Here is a 17999-nt window from a genome sequence, read left to right on the forward strand (position 1 = left end):
TTCACTGTTTGTGTATCTGTATGTGTGTAGAGACTGAGAGTGAAGACAGACCTGATTAAAGTCTGAAGCTGCAAGTAGACCAACAGTGTGTAGCACATGAGTGCTGTGACTGTGAAATTTCCATTTCATTTCATCATGTATTTGGTGGGAAGGAAAGCTGGGAATTAGCTAGGGCCTTAGTTCACATACAGTGTAGGGAAGGAGATATACTGATGTCATCTCAATAGTAGTAAGAGAACCTTCTATTTGAAGATAGCAATGAACTTTACAGACATCTATTAATTAATCTTTCAACATCAATGGAGGCTAAGAAACAAGTCGTATCTTATTGTGTCTTCTTGCTGCTAGAGTCATGCTGTTGCATGTGTTATATTTTTGTAAAGAGGAAAAAAAGAAGAAATATAAATGGTCTCTGGATAACTCACTGATACAGAATGGTGAGACTTTTCTGTTGACAGTAGTTTCAGTACCTGATTTGTGTTGGTAATGAAAAAGATCTGTGGTCTTATAATTTTAGATGGAAAATTTGGGAGGTTATTTGGCTACAGGTAGTGCAAATTTTGTCATTTTATTTTTGAGTTTTCCAAATGTGTTTTATTTAAAGGACAAATGGATAAAATGTCAAAGTTTCAATGACTGCTTTTCTTTTTCTTTTGATACTTGCAGGAGCTATTGAAATTCAGAATATATCTTCTTTGTTTGTTCAACTAAAAACTACTTTTGGTTTGAAGATTCTGTTTGCAAAAGATGGAGAGAGAATCTATGTTCAAGTTGACACCAACTGGAAGAGAAGGACGTTGGGACTATGTGGAACTTACAATGGGAATTTAAGAGATGATTTTCTGTAAGCTGCATACAGTATATTTAAACTGTGTGTAATAACAAGTGAAAAGTCTTGTTGAACCTGATATTTTCATTTCATCAATTTGTTTATTATTAAACTAATCCATTTAGAATCTCTTAGTTAGAACTTTAGCCACTTAAATGTGGAACTCATAAATTTTGATAAGTCATTCTAAACCATTTAATGTATTGACTATAGGACCACAATATTCTTTGAATGCACTCTTTTTCCTCCCTATTGCTCCATCATCATCAGAGCAAATAAATGAGCACTGAAAAATGAGTGGATGAGAATCAACATCCTTACCTAATTGAGTTAGTGGGAAAATGTAATTCTTAACCACAGGAATAGTTTAACTAGAAGGGTACACTTTCCTTATTCTTTGACTTAATTTCCTCCAAAGTTCTTCAAGCTATTATATCATGAAACTTTTCTAGCAATAATAAATAATTTTTAAATATTTAGTGAAAAACAGCATCAAAATGCAACCTTCTAGAGTACTGAAATAAGCTAACACATCAGATTTTTACAGTCCACTGAACAAAGGCCAGATTGTTCTCTCATTAATGCCTCCTAAAACCGATTTTGTTTATTGCATTAAGTGTAAGGGATCACAGACTTTGAGTGTTTAGAGTATTTCAGCATGAATAAAATATGGAGGAAAAAGCTTCACACGCCCTCTGTACTTTTGTACCTCACAGACAGAATTATTGTGACATGTTGATTATTTATGCATCTAAGGCTTTTTGATTTACCTGTGTCCTCACATGTGTAGTTCAGAAGGTCAGAAGCATGTTTGCAGTGTTGATATTTTCCTTTTCAGTTCTCCAGCAGGGATGATAGAAGGGACCCCGCAACTTCATGCCAATGCATGGAAGGTTTCCTCAGCTTGTTCTGTGCCTATCAATGTTCCTGTAGTTGATCCCTGCAACATTAATCAGCAAAACAGTATGTGTTCATATGGAATTATTTGCATCGTTTTGTTATGTTTGTTTTGTTTTTTTTCTCTGTGAATGAGTTTCATATTGTCATTAATTAATATATGCTTTATATTTTGATTTATATGCACACTCTTTATTTTCTTCTTATATCTTAGTAAAGATATTTTAGTTCCTACTCACTCAGTCTGGAAACTAAAATAATTTAGGTGAACATTTAATGCTTTGCATGCTGGCTGCAAGTCTTACGTTTTTGCTGTCAAGAATGTGTAAAGAATGTTAAGCAGAACACTCTGTAGTCTTGCAAATTCTTCCAGCTAAGGGGACTGAATAATATTTTTGCTGCATGAAAGTACATGGGGCAAAGTCTCTCCTAGACAGAGTTCAGATCAGAAGTCCTGTCTGTGTCTTCTCTGTGATTATCTAAACTTTATTTTAATGCTTTTTTTTTTAATCCTCCGTCTGTGCTCTCCCCCATAAACCAAATTCTTGACTAAAGGTTTATTTTTGGCTTGTTGACATGCCCAAGTTTTGTGTTCAACTTTCACTGTCCCCTTTCTCTGCGCTGCTATTCTTTTCAATTAATGAAGACAATGAGCAGAGATTGGTTGCCAACTCTGGCAGAATTTTTAATGTTTCAGAAATAAGGATGCGGGATTTGGCCATGCTTAGAGCCTGTGGGAGTGAGCCCAGAATAACCGTAAACCTTTGAGAATCTGGCCCACTATAAGGCTTTTTGTGTCTTCAGCATTGGCTATCTTCTAAAGCAGTACATCTCAGCCAAGTTAGCTCTCTCCAAGATACTTCATGATTTTCCTTCAGATTTGTGGTTCCTCAGTGTGGATGGTGTTTGACATATATGTAAGCTTCTTAGAGCAGGAGGATAAGCTAGATGGCCTTCTGGAGTCTCTTCTACCCTTCATTTTCCTGTCATTCTTGAAATAACATTCTTTGGCTGTGTGGTACTGTTCCATGGTACCACCTGTGCTGAGCCAGCACAATCAAGATTTCAGGCCTGTTGTGTTTTTGTGTATTTGTGTTTATGTCTGTGCTATTCGAGTATTTGCTATATTAATGTGGATCTGTATAAAACAATGTCAACTTCTCTTAGTTGGATATGCAGCTTACTGTGATATCATCAATGAAGAAGTCTTTGCTCCCTGTCATGCCTACATCAGTCCAGGATTATACTACCAACTGTGTCGCTTTGATGCCTGCAAATGTGGCAGCAGCTGTATGTGTAACTCTCTCGCACACTATGCTTATGTCTGTGGCAAGCATGGCATTGCTGTGGACTTCAGATCTCATATTTCTTACTGTGGTGAGTGATGTCTCCAGAATGGAGACTTTTTTGAAAACGTAAAATTTTAGAGATGTAATCGGCTTAACAGAATGCAGCCATTAATGTCTTTTTTGTGGAAGCTAGAGTTGTGTTAAGGGCAAATGACACGCTCAGAGGAGAATGCTAGTAGCCTTTATGTTAGGCATATGAGCTGGAGACCCTGGGCTTTCTCACAGAGGTGCCTGTTCCTTCTGTTGGCTACAGAAGGAGCTTAAATTTCTAACCTTGAGGCTCTAAGTAAGTCATATGGAAGCCCACATTAGGCTACAGTGGTCAGCGTGGCTATAGTTAGTGCTATTAGCATCATGGAGCAACAGAATCAAGGCTGTTCCCCAAGGGAAGGTGATACAGGCTGGAAGGGGCACTCTGGGGCATGCAGAGCATAGTAGGCAGGGATATGAATAACAAGACATATAGCATATATGGCACAGAAGGGACTAAAACAAGGAAATTCTAGGTTATAGGGTAATGCCTTAATTTTGACTGGGCAATTTTTCCTCTCTTGAAAGTCTGAATAAGGATATAAATAAACACACACCACTCACACATTTATGCAGAAACAGAAAATAGACCCTGCCTACACCCAGCGAAGGATTTTTTCTAACATTAAGGCCATTCTGAACATTTTTAATTTTAGGAATGAGTAGAACAGTAGATTTTTGTTACGTATTTCAACTCATTCCAGAACAGCAAAAGATCATTTTGCATTGCTGCCTTGATCTCCTACAATATATTGTCTTATTTTTTTATCTTTCATGTTTTAACAATATGTTGTTTGCTCTTCTCTCTCCCTCTCTCTTTTCTCCAGCTGTGATGTGTCACAGTGGTATGCTCTATCATCAGTGCTCTTCTTTTTGTAAACACTCCTGTGCTTCGCTTTCTATGGCAAATATCTGTGGTGATGACTGTGCGGAAGGCTGTAATTGTCCTGATGGGAAATACTTCGAAGAGTCAGTCAACTTTTGTGTGTCAATGTAAGTCATCTGAAAATAGAATACATGTATGGGCACATCTTTCTCTTTCCAGCAAGGCTGAAAATAGATTTTCTGCTATTTCCCTCAATATGTAGACTACACTTCAGAGAAGATATGTCGCACTGCTGTACAGAATGGTGATGAATAGTTTAAAAACCTGGAAAGAATTTTTGCCTGAAAAGCTTGCTTTTAGCACTTAGGAAAAAAAAAAAAAAAAAAAAAAAAAAAAAAAAAAAAAAAAAAGAAGGGGGTGTACACAATACCAATCCATAAAGTGATGGATATTATGGTGAAAGTGGTTGGGAGTATTTTTTCTGTCTCACAATGCAAAAACTCTCAGTTAAATAGATGGAAAAGGTCAATGAAAGGAAATATTCTCTGTAATTTTGTACCTACTGTTTATATCTTACTACTGTAGGTAGCTACTGATTTCAAGTACTGAGTAAAAACTAAAATCAATATTTATATGAATTTCAAGATTATTCAGTTATTGCTGTTAATTGCAACATAGTTGGAATGATCATTAAAGCTCATTAAAGCTTATGCTGTAGGAATAATAACTGCTTTAACTGATTGAAGAGGGTGAGGTAACCAAGTCCATATTACTGCATGGGTTTTTGGGAGTTCTGTTTCTACTCTACTGCATTTGGCTATTATCAAGAACAAGGGTAATAGATTTTGCTATGATAATTCCTCTTTCCCATTACTTTGGTCAGGAACTAAATGTTGCCATACTACTCCCATATCCAGGAAGAAAATCTGTCTTGTAAGACTGTAATGTACAAAAATAGCAAATAAATAATATGGAGACTGAGGAAAAGTCTGTTTTTATTGAAGATGATGGCAATATTTCCACTGACTTCAGTACAGCTAGAATATTAGAAGGATGTTGTAAATATAAGTACAAATTAAAAGGGAAGAGAATAGTTACGTTAAAGGGGACTTCAAGGAGGCTGGGTTAGGTTTTCTTATCATAATAGACTGATAAATTGATTGCCCTTAAATCACATTTCATTTTGCTTTTGAATCTATATGTGTGAATGTTCTTTTGGCAGATCTGCCTGTCATTGTCATCACAAGGGCAAAGTCCTACAGCCTGGAGAAATCCTTCCCTTGCCAACAGGTTCCTGGTAGGTTTGATTATCCAAGGGTTTTATCTTCTGTGTATGCTACTCAACATCTCTTTTGAGTAGTGTTTTTTGAGTAACATCTTTCTTGAGATCTCAAGAGACTTGAGATTTTTTTCACATATAATGTAGATCTGTTGTATCAAGATCTTGCTTATATTACACACTTAGTGATAGGTAGCTTAACATAAATTGTATTGCATACTCACTTATTTTAAAAAGGGAATACCAGGAAGATTCTATCCACAAGGAGCTAAAGAGTATCTTAAAATAAAGTGCATCAAGGTTGCAGTGCTGTTCATAGACATTATGATCGCAAAATGAGACAGGAATAAGCAGCGGGATTCTATTTTAGGAAATCTTTCAAACAAAGACTTGCTGAGATCTACGTTTGTGTCCTTTTGTATTATTAATTTGTGATGGAATCCTGACCTCAGTGAGAGAAGTGGAGAAACCTCCCAGGTTTCCCAGTCAAATGTGTTCACTTTACAAGGAATACTCTTAATCTGCTACTTAGAAACATATCTGCAACCCAAGTGTCAAGGCTGGCTCTTGATGAGTCTTGTAATATATAAAATATAGTAGTATATAATATATAATTGTTACATCTGCAGCTTTGTAGCCATTCAACTGAAGAAATTAGTGTAGGAGCTTCATTTTCTACCATTTCTATACTCTGTTTTTGTTGTTGTTGTTGTTGTTGTTGTTTTTAATGAGATTTTTAAAACAAATGTGTCTTTCTGCAATTCTGCATTTTATTAGCAAAGCAATAAAGCTGTGCATTCTGCCTTCTCTGCAACACACAATTTACATGCTGTTTCCTTCTCTATTCACCAAGGGAGATAAGGTTTTGTGTTACACAGTCAGCATCCTGATCCACCTATCCCTAAATATCCAGAGAAGCTCAAATACCCAGCTTCTTTTCTGTATTCATGAAACTTAGGTAATTAAGTTGTACCTAAACTCCAAGTCTGGGCCCTCATTGCATATCAGCATTCAGAATTACCATCAAAATGCTGGATGTATTTCAGATTTTAATAATTTCAAATTGGGTTAAATTCTATTATGTTTTTTAATGTGGTGACTACATACATTTTCCCCTAGAATAAAGATGGGTTTGATTTTCTTTTAACCAGCCAGTGCTTGAATGGAACAGTAAAATGTATTGAAGCTACTTCAGAAAACACAGGTAACTCACGGTCTTTTCATGTCTAAAGGTTGCACAGAGAAAGTTTTTGATGCTGAATAATATTTTGTTTCCTTGTACTATAATAATTTTGATATTGGGACAATGTACTATAATAATTTTTGACAATGGGACAATGTCACAGCATCTCTAAATAGGAGATTAGGAGCACAAGTCTTTTTGTGTGTGTTTAAAATATGTAATATCTTGCCACTTGATCTCTTTATCTGTGAGGTGTAGGTCAGGATTTATCTTGGGAATAATTATACTTAGGCTTGACATCCGTATTTAGTAAATTTTAGGACCTTGATTTTTAACAAGTAAAATTTAAATGAATTTCTAGGGCATTCAGAAGGGATTTCAGTAAACTATTCAGTTTGTAAAGGTCCTGTCTGCCTGGAGTATGATGACTTAATCTTTATGAATGGTTTGTGTATCCAATCCAGAGTGCATCGATCCAGATATTTAATATCAAGCATTATTATTATTATTATTATTATTATTACACTAAAACAGGTATTAATTATATATTTCTGTAATACAGATTAAGCTGTAGATTTTTACTTGGAATGCATTCTTACAAATACTATACAGCATGCAAAATGTGTATTAAAATAAAAAGACTACGAACTAAAAGAAGCAGAAAACATCAGGAATAATAATAATCTGATCTCATTTATCCTGCATTTTACATTTGAAGTTCACGTATGCCCTGAAGGAAAAATCTACTACGACTGCAGATCTCCTGTGCCTGGATTACCAGCAGCGGGTGTGAACTGTGGGATCTCCTGTGCAAACCTTGCCATGAACTTCTCCTGTGTCCCCTCACCACCCTGTGCCAGTGGCTGTATTTGCCCCCCTGGGTAAGCTTGGGCAGTTAAATACATATTTCCACAGTTTGACTCTAATTTTGATACTATTGCTCTATAAATTTGTGAAAATACAGAGACACGTTTAAAAGGCCAGCATGCTTTCATCTCTCTGAGAGTCCTTTCCTCCTTATCAGAATGAGGCTCTACGCCTTCATGTTTCCTCAGTTCGAGTCCCGCAGTTTCTCCATCCTGATATCATGATTCCTGTATCTCATGAAATACCTACCCATCTTGCTCACACAGTCTTATTAACTGTTATTTTGGCCTGTCTGGACAGGTGATGACCCCTAGCACTTGCACATTATATAGACCATGTGAACATAGAAACAAACATGACACAAAACCATAAAGTAAATATATGTATTCCTGCTTACTATGCAAGTAATTTTCTCACTCAGATTTCTAGTCAGGCTTATTGTATTAATGGGGCAGGGAGAAGGGAAGGGGTATAGGATCAATTGTATACTCCTCCCTTTTGTAATCTGTCTTCTCTTTTCAACTTAGCCAAGGTTTTTGTTCTCTCTACTCGCATATTTGGATTTGTTGCTCAGAAGCAGTCTACTGAGATCTGTAGGGGTCAAATCAAAGTAAGATAGCTAAGAACATCTACTATCACTCCAATTTTCCTTTCCCCTCCCCCCTAGCCCCCACCTCACCCCTCCACCACTCTCCTGATACCTTCTATGAGCACTTTCAGATGTGAAGACCCAAATATGCTGTGCAAATTGCTGCAATTTGATCTCAAGTGGAGTGGTAACCATTATTAATCAGTATTTGATTTTATTTCACTGGATGGTAGTTTGTGGTCCCCTGACAATACATTGATTGTGCACAGATCACAGTGTAATGAGACTGTTAGAAATCCCCTTCCAGAAACTTGTAATGTTTGCAGATGACTCAACACTAGTGATGAACAGATTTCAAGCATAGCTGTTTCCCTCTTTGGAAAGATTCAAAAGCTGGCTGGATGTGGTCCCAGGCAGCAGACTTTAGGTGTCCCTGCCTGAGAAGAGGGTTTGGATCAGATGATCTCCAGAGATCTCTTGCCACTTCAACTTTCCACCTTGCCACCTTTTCCGACTCTTTGACTTTGGCCTTGACTAAGGAGTTAGCTTTTGAGAGCATTAGTGTTAATAAATATATTTTAAAACAAAAGTACATTAATTTTTACAAGATGTCATAGAAAAAATTATTAGGTTTGCTTATTGAAATGTATTGATGTACATGTGAATGTACTTTTTAAATCTAAGTAATTCTCTTATTTTAAAGGATGGCTGAGCATAGAGGGAAGTGTTATATTCCTGACAGTTGTCCATGCACCTGGAAGGATAGGGAATTTCTATCAGGAGAAGTGATAGCTACGCCTTGTTACACCTGGTGAGTGGCATATATTTTGTATACTTGTCTAGTCATACAGTGAAAATTACATAAAAAACACGCTGAGTACGTTGAAAATAAAAAATTGTTTATGCATGTTAAAGATAGTTGGGGGAAATATCTTTTATTTAGCTCAGTCAAAGTCTTGGAAAAGTAGAAAAACTTTTGTGTCAGAGCTTCTCATCTGAAAAGGAAGCGGAAGATAACTTCAGTTTTTCAGTATCTTTTTTTTTGTAACTTCAGTTAAAAAGTCATCAAGATCAGGTGTTTGATTCCACACATCTTTGGAAATAGAATATCAGGAATGAGAACCAGGGACAAAAAAGGGAAATTAAATATATAGCAGTGATGAACTGCCTCCTTCTTGGGAGCTGGGTAGCTTGCAGCATGAATTTAATATTCAGTACATGGGACCATAAGGAAAGGAAATGGACAATAAAAAAAGAGAAAGGAAATAAAAGAAAAACATTAATATCAGAAAATAGGATAGTTCCTGACATCTTTTCTGAAGAACCTGGCTCATATTAACACAAAAGAGTTTTTCATTCATTGTAATTCAGTAGCCAAAATATATATCTATCTTTCTCTATGTTTACTTCCGTGCATATAGAATTATTAAAAAAAAAAAAAAAAAAAAAGATAGTTGGACCTAATAGTTTTTAAACTTCATTGGCAAATTGATTGAGCTTATAGATTTATACATGCACAGCTAAAGGCTGTCAGTATTTTCTGTACTCCTCCCTTCAAACAAATTTAAGCTGCTCTCTGAATGTAGCTGACAGGGAAAGTAATCCATCCAAGTATGAAGATTTACTTCTTAAGCTTGTTCCACAGTTGTCTAATGCCCTGAAATCTTACAGGTAGCAACTGGATGTCTTCTGCACTGTATGTATGTAGTTTGCATCTCAGAAAAATTATCAGTATTTCTTAAGAAAAAATACTTTTTTTTTTTTAATGAATATGTTCTCTTAGTATACACTTGCGCAGTCTTAGCCATACTCAAGGAAGTGATGGAAATATTTGCATAAGTTGTAAAATATTTGAGATTTGCCACTCATTGATTGTGAATACATGCTGTATCTATGTGCTGCTGGCATCACACAACACTTTTCTACCACTGTCACTAAGAACTTCAAAGGCAATCCACAGAATAGCTATGCACTTCTAGGCCTGAAAAAGAAAAAGAAGATACCAATTGCTACTTTTCTTTACAGTGTTTGTCGGAGAGGGGTATTCAATTGCACCAGTTACCCCTGTCCTGCTGTGTGCACTGTTTATGGAGATCGACACTACTATACCTTTGATGGCCTGGAGTATGATTACGCCAGTGACTGCCAAGCTTACCTGCTAAAGGTAGGAGGACTGTTTGTATATAAGCTCATAGGTCCAAATGAAAATTTCCATGAGAGGACAAATATTTGGAACACCAGAAGATAATATATAGAATCAAACATTTTTAAAAAATAGATGCATCTAAAGGAAGATTTTGTTTGTGACATTTTGGGCTTGTTCATTTGAAAATGGGCCATTGATGTGTCATTATGTAACTATGTGGTCTAGGAAACTATAGGAAACTATAGAAATCAATGTTTTCTGTTCTACATGCTTTCATTATAATTAGAAAAGAATGACACTATAGAAACTGCTGTACAGCTAGGTGTAAGTGATCTGCATCAGATCTGGAGTGTATGTGTATAATCATATCAAACACAATGATTTCATAATTGAACAATGAAATCCTTCATTAAGATTGTCTGGCAGCTGCACGCTAATGTTCCTCAGAGCACACATTTACAGTACATAGCTAGCCTTTTTTTTGTTGTTTAAAAATACCATTACTGACATTAAGAAATATATTTTATTACTAACAATGCTATTGTTTGTTATCATTGTTGCTATTATTAAGGCTAAGAATCTGTTCTGATTTATAATAAGGTGTTTAGAAGAATATTCATTTTCTGTCAGCCCTAAATGTCAAACCGTAAGAAAAAAGGTGCTTTCTTAAAAAGAACTACTGCAAATAGTTCATTTCATGTACAGCTCTGTGGAACATTCACAGCTGTGAAATCAAACAGATTGGTCCCAGTTTTTTTTCTATAAGAATACATCATACTCCTCATTTGTTAGCAGGTTGTCTCAGGAAGTAGCTCTTACTCTTGAAGATATTTGAACCCTTGTAAAAACCTTTTTCCTTTAAGATGCAAAAATTAGAGTTTGCAACTAGAGTTTGCAATCATCTCACCTATATGATGAGGTAGAAAGTTGGATTGTCAATTATTAAATCTTATGCCATCAAACCTTAGTGTGATACTTGAATGTGTTGCTGTTACAATCAAATGTCACCTGCCACTCTGCAGCATATGAAAGCAAAATGTGTAGATCATTTGGAGTCCAAGAATAAAATTGGCAGTCACATAATTAAGGCATCTGGAACACTGCAAATATAGTCCTTTCATCAGGTGAACACGATAACCTAAGTGATGAAACAGCTGCCTACATAGATCTGTTTTTCAGCTTTCAGAGATTTTTCCTTCATACTTAGCTAACATAAAAAAATATGGCTTAATTTTTTTCATAATTTTTCAGTTCTCTTTAGTGTACATGGAAAACTTCATTTATATTGAAGGAATGTTGATTACAAATCAAGCATTGCATAAGTGTCTAGAAGAGATGATATGTCTTTGGGCTCATCTTTGAATGTGAAAAGTTTTAGGGGCAACAAAAAAAACAATTAGAAGATGGGATTGTGGGCAGATGCCCAGCAGCTTTGAAGGAACTAAAATACAGAATTGATGAACTATGTGATGTGTAATCCTGGAATCAGAGGAATGGAAGATGGGAGCATAACCAAATATTTTAAAAGGGCTCCTTGACTGAATTTGGCAGGAATAGACAAGTACATCTGATTTCCATATGAAGGAAATGAATTGAAATTATAACACGGATAAATAACATGATACTGGGGAATAATTGAGCTCTTTTTGTTAAAAAAAAAAAAGTTATATGAGTTGAATCTTCTCAGTTATTCAGTAAAGATGATAAGCAAATGGATAAGGGTGATCAGTTCAATGCATGAGTATTTTCAGACTTAGAAACTTTTGGAGACAGATTTTGACAAATGTTTTATAGAATCCAGTCTAGTAAGTTGACACTGAAGGTACTTTAAAAGTTGAATTAAATCTGAAAAGTTGAATAGGAAAAAATAACTTTTTTTTTTTTTTTTTTTTTTTTTTAAGAACTGAGAGAGCTCATAGATTTCCCATGGGGATCTATGCTGAAAGCTCTGTTCAACATCTTCAGAAACCACTTTGAAAAGGTTTTGTGGGGATTGAGCTGACAGAGTGCTGATGGTATAGAAGCAGTCTGAACAGCTGAAACAAAAGCAGAGCACCAAAAATTTAGGAACATTTTATAGCAGAAAACTCTACATGATAGAATGAAAAATGCAGATCAGTGCAAATAGCAAAAAATGTGACCATGCTGTCATAAAGATAGGTGCTAAATTGCCTATTAATATGCAGGGATTCAACTTTTACAAAAGGCAGATGTATTTGTCATCTTACTAGTGGCAACCTGAGGGATAATCCAAGGTGTTCTCCATCCTCTAATTTCACATAGAGTTTTATTTGCAAGCATACAGTTACAACACAGTGGTAGGACATACATATGGGAAGTTGTACCACATACTGATGTAGTTAAAATGCACTATGTGTGCAGACATGATAGCGTCAGCAAAGTGCTCTTTCAGCAGAGCAGAGGGTTCCCTGACTCTCTTTCCCTAATCATCCTAAGCTGTATTTTGGCCACATGCAGTTTTGTTTTATACATAGTAGTGCCAAAATGAATCACCCTTGAGCTTCTCTTTATACAGAAGCTGTACTAGAGAGCCTTGTTTCTTATGACCTGTTATCCAGACAGACAAGGCAGACGAAAGGTGTGAAGTATATGAAACTGCAAAGTTTAAATGCCTTACCTGGTAGAGCTGTCCAGAGAAGTCTTGTCTCCTAAACCACACTACTTATCCTACAAACCAATATATCCACATTTCTTGCTTAAAAATAAACTTATGTATGCAAGGTATTGCAGTGCATCACTGATCTGACAGTTACTAGTGCAAAATTCACTAATTTACTGATATTTTTCAGTACTGTTTTGAGTTTGATTTTTATGGATAACATGTAAAAGGCTCATCAAAAATCTGAAATTTAAGCTGACATGATCATAATAATACGTGTATATATATATATATGTATATATATACATATATACAACACTGTAATAACTTTGTCCTTTTCCCTGTAGTCATTTTCCTTTCTTTTCTTTTCTTTTTTCTTTTTCCTGTGGGAACTGGACCATTTCATCTCTGCTATCTTAATACTCTAAACAAAGATGCCATAGTGGTGCAATAACAAAAACTAAAACTACAATAAATTTATTGACATACTAATACCTTGACATAGGATTGAGTCCAAGAATTATCATTTGGATCCAGTGTCCCCAGTGGCAGGATAAAACACTGTTTCCATCCACTTCACCAGCACACAGAGTTTCATTTGGCTGTTAGCCTCCCTGAATGTGATATGTCTGAACAGCCCTTCAATTTGTCACTGTATTAAACAAAGAAGTCATCCTTACTATCTATTATGTTTTCAATAAAGAACTCTTGTGCTCCAGTGGGGGAAAAATCAAGTATTGACTTTCAGCCAATTATGAAACTTTAATCTTTGTTTTTAACATCTCCTTTCAGATGTTTTTGAGGCAATAGTAGGTGAATGAAAAAGCCCCTTATAACTATTTCAACATATTTACATACATTAATCACAACTATTTAATGCAGCAAACAAGATTGTTAGGGCAGTAATGTTTCACGACAAGATAGCAAGAAGTTAGGAGTTACCTTATACACTGAGGAGTAAAGTTTCTGTATGGATAGGTGACATTCACAGAGAACACATCAATATTTGCTTCTAACATTTTAAAGCCTGCTTGAGTAATTTGAAAGGAGGAAGAAAAAGAAAAAACAACACACCAAGAAAACCTCAGAAAACCAACTAGTTTTTCTATTATCAGTTTAGATCATGTAAACTCTTTGTTTTACCCAGACAGTATTGATGAAATAATGCCAACCTGATTAAAAATATTTAAATACCCTAATTTCTTGCATTTTCCTGCTTTTCTTCTGTCTTCAGTGATAATGCATTCTTTCCCAAACAAAGTGAGGTTACATTCTAGCAAACTTTTAATTAGTATTATTTGTAGTTGTTATATAATTCTTCCACTTGCCTGTTGCATTTGCAGTAGGATTACTATCTTTCTAATACATGTGTTGGTCTTCTTTCTGCCTTTAAGGTGGTTTCCAGTCCTGCAGTTCAATGTGTTATCTACTGAGGTGTATTCGGTCAATATGTTTGCACTTCAGAGCCCCTCAGACTTATTCTCTTTCAAGAAACAGAATTATATGTTTTCTGATTTGGGGAAGTCTTCAAGGAATAGCTCAGAGGGTCTGTGTTCTTCACCATCTTAAAGCCACTTTTTAAGTCTTTTTAATGCAACCATTAATGCAACCATTGCCTTGATCTAGTTGCAAAAACACCAACTGTTTGCTTTCTATCAGTCCCATTAATTTAAAGCAAATCATTCTAGGATGCCCCCTATTTTCAGTGTCTCTGGAAGTACAGCAAGGGTCAGTATCCAGATCCCTGCAGGAGACATCTTTTCAATCCTGGTCTTCAATTGGGCAGCTCAGAGCTCAGATAACATTGGTTGTACCTGTTTTCCATTTGTTCTATCCCATCTGCGAGCGGAAGATTTAATTACAGTTGGCAATGGATTTATGCTCTGGTTCCATTTTCTCTAGATCAATGATTTTGGACTCAGTTACCACTACATGCCTTTCTGTCTCCACCACCTGATTCTTCAGACCATTAAATTATGCAGTGAATGAATCACTTTTATCCTCCAACAAAGGAAGGATTTCTTTCAGTTTGTGCAGATTAGCATGGAAGGTTTCCAAGAAAGGCTTGGGCAAAGTTTCTTGCCACAAGGCTGGCAATTTGGAGGAGCATGGTTTGGCTCAGACATTAAACCCTCTTTCTAAGCACCCTGCCATGTAGCAACCACTCAGCTTGAAGAAAGTGACCTTTTCACCTTGGATTTCTGCTATTGGGCTAATTATCAGCCCTTTGCCTATACTGATTCTAAAATATAATCCAATGACTGCTGGAAAAGCCAGATCACCCTAAGAATGGCTGCCTCAGTTAGGTCACCTGTGCTGGGTAAATTTTTGTGGATGGTTGATGCCTACATTCTACTGATACAGCAGTAAAAGGTGAGGAAAAAGTAGCATCTTGCAGCTGTTCCAGGAAGTTGTATAATATGTTGTCAGCAGTGAAATGGAAGAGGGTGCTCCAGCTAGTCACACATAGAGGCTGCTTAGCACTTTATGGCCTCTCACTCTGGAAGCTGGATGGGCTATGCAAGATGGGCATTATAGTTACTCTAGTTTAATTTAGGATATGAGTATTTTTGTTACTGAATGCATGGAAACTAAACCTCAGCCTAGAGCAGTACAAATAAACACATTTAATGTTCATTAAATTAAAATAATAATAATAATAATAACAAAGGACTTTTTTGCAAGTTCCCGATATGTCCAGACCTTTGTTTGTTGGAGATCAGAAAAGACAAATTTATCACCATTATATCCCATCTTATTTTTTTCTTATTCTGTTATGCTTTATCAGTACAAATGAGCAGCAATAAAATGTTTTTATTTATCATGCATTTATTAATAAAACAATATAAGTACAATACAAACAAGTCCCTTATTAGTAATTATTTAGCTATTTTAAAATGGCATCAACTGTGCTGCTGATTTCTATATAAGAACAGCTTGTGTTTCAGAAAGTGTGACTTGGAACGAAATACTTGAATGTTCCCAAATCCTTAATCTTCAGGATATCTCATTTTTAATTAGAAAAGGATTGCAGTGATGTGACCTGTGCAGAAGCCAAATCTGATACAAGCAGGTAAAGCTAAATAAGTAAATCAAAAGAAAATCTGTTTTAAAGGATCTCTTCCCAAATCTTACTACATTTCTCTTAATAATAATAATAATAATAAGTATATATATATACACATACTTTTATATGTATGTATATATATATATATATAATAAAAAAACCTCAGACCTGTCCCAACTATTTCTACCTAATTTCATCAAAATTTCCAAACTGTAGAAATGCTGACAAGGAAAGAACATTATGAAGTTTATCAAGAAAAACATTCCCTGTTACAGACTGAAAATTATTAGGTGTAGATTTATGACATTTATTTGGATTTTAAAAATATTATTGATAAAACCGCAGAAGACTCAAAAACTCTATACCGCCGTAAAAATTACTGCAAAATATCAGTGCAGTGTAGAAAAACTGATATGATGATTTATCTTTCCTATTGCTTGTACAAATATTTACCTACTTGCAATGGATCTTTCTTAAGAATCCTTGAGAGTTTATTCTGTTTGGATTTTGTCATTTTGGGAAGTCACTTTTAATGAAAGGTGAAAGCTTTAGCAGACACCTGTAAGTAGTCTGAGTCGGTAGCTGGGATAATCTCCTTTTCAATTTTCTTCAGTGATTCTATTCAGTGATGTTGGCCCCTTCCATCTCTACTCAACTATACTGTGCTAGTAGGGATGTGTCACATCCCATAGGCTTATTGCAGGTTTCTTTGCCAGATTTTATCTGATAATGTCACATATTCTGACTATGTCTGAGGAAATGAAATAATTTTGTGTGCTTATGAGCAATTTAGCTCTTAGATTCTTAGTGCTTTTCTTAAAACGTTTGTGTAGAAATATAGAACATCAGGGGGAAAATAAGTAGTATTACTATTTCTTGTCTTTCTCCTGTGAGAGCATCACTTCTTATCCTTCCTATTGCATTGTAACTCAACTCTCATGCGGATTTCCTCCTAAACTGAGATAGCATGTATCAGTGCCATCTGCTGACTTTGAACAATATTGCTCTGAAGTTTGAATAGCTATGGGGAAAACCGATGACACAAATTTGAGCAGGGTGCTGAAGGACGGATTAAAGAAAGTTATACAGAATGTATCCATATCATTTTGAAATGGTAGAGGAGAGTCTATCATAGCTGCAAAAAGAAAGAAACCTTCCAATCAGAAGTGCTTCTTGGTGTAAATCGTGACTGTGTTTTGAATAATTGATGTTTTCACTGACTATCTGAAGATGAACAGCCCTGTAAAATGGCACAAGGAGCTAACAGAGAAAGACCATGTCAGGTGCCAAGTCGTTTGCCTGCTCTCCAAGACACTTTAGTATTTGTACTTAAGTGCTCACTAAAATTAGCCTATGATGCTAATATACTTCTCCTTGCCTCAATCTTGCAGAGGTAATGGTTTCAAGTGCTGTGTTACTTCAGAAGAAACTCTGATCACAGTAAACAACAATCAAGTTAATTCTGAAGTTTCCAAAAGCTTATCTGAATTGAGCTAATAGTGTTTCTCTTAATATATGCAGGAAGGAGAAAGAAAATTCTACTTTTTGAATTAATGTCTATTTTTTACATTATATTTGGATCTTCTTCAATATATTTGTTTATGTGGCTATATATGCAAACTTCTAATGGATCATGAAAACAAAAGGAAAACAAGGCTTATCTGTCTCTGTCCAGTTGTCTGGATGGTTCTATAGATGTCTATAGATGCTTTTGTGGACATCCTAGTTTGCAAGTTAGCATGTGGAAGGAAACAATGCACATGGGACAAAAGGGAAAATCAGGTTATCAGTAATGGAATTAGAGAGATTTTAATGAAACTTTCTAAGAAAATAAACGTAGCCACCTATAAACTGTCTTATCCCAGACTGCACTGTGGGACTCTGTCAGAGCAGTGCACGGTTTTGCTATTGGTTGATATAAATTTCTAATGGGATATTGAAATAGAAAGTTTCTATCAAAAATAAGCCCTAGTATTCCCAAGCTCCACTTAAAAAAAAGACAGAAGTACTATGCCTTTTATACAGGAAGGAATATGGAAAAAAAATGCAGCGAAGTCTAGAAAAAGAATGTTCTGAGAAGCGGGACTGACAATGAGCCCTTGACTGACTGCCCAGATCTGTGACTCTGTCTTCCTTGTTGCTTGGCAACTCCATGTTATCACAAAGAAACTGATATTAAGTTGGAACAGGCTGGATATGGTAATTTACGTGGGAAGATACTCTTGCAGTGGGAAAACCATTTTATTTCTAGTTTCTGTCAGCGTAAGTAGGTTTCACATGATGAACTGTAGCACATCCCCTTTCGGGTGCATTTTAC

The 17999-nt window shown here is 35.7% G+C and overlaps 1 protein-coding gene across 1 annotated transcript in view; it reads left to right on the plus strand.

The window, feature by feature from the left end:
- OTOGL (otogelin like) overlaps window positions 1-17999 on the plus strand; it is an 84524-nt gene that overhangs the window by 23222 nt on the left and 43303 nt on the right. The window contains exons 17-25 of the mRNA XM_072330259.1: window positions 667-844; window positions 1668-1792; window positions 2894-3103; window positions 3933-4098; window positions 5154-5228; window positions 6362-6414; window positions 7112-7274; window positions 8553-8660; window positions 9875-10013. Coding sequence (XP_072186360.1) covers window positions 667-844; window positions 1668-1792; window positions 2894-3103; window positions 3933-4098; window positions 5154-5228; window positions 6362-6414; window positions 7112-7274; window positions 8553-8660; window positions 9875-10013 — 1217 coding nt within the window. The remainder of the gene's footprint in view (window positions 1-666; window positions 845-1667; window positions 1793-2893; window positions 3104-3932; window positions 4099-5153; window positions 5229-6361; window positions 6415-7111; window positions 7275-8552; window positions 8661-9874; window positions 10014-17999) is intronic.

The sequence above is a fragment of the Excalfactoria chinensis genome, chromosome 1 (genome assembly GCF_039878825.1).
Source record: "Excalfactoria chinensis isolate bCotChi1 chromosome 1, bCotChi1.hap2, whole genome shotgun sequence".
NCBI classification, from domain to species: domain Eukaryota; kingdom Metazoa; phylum Chordata; class Aves; order Galliformes; family Phasianidae; genus Excalfactoria; species Excalfactoria chinensis.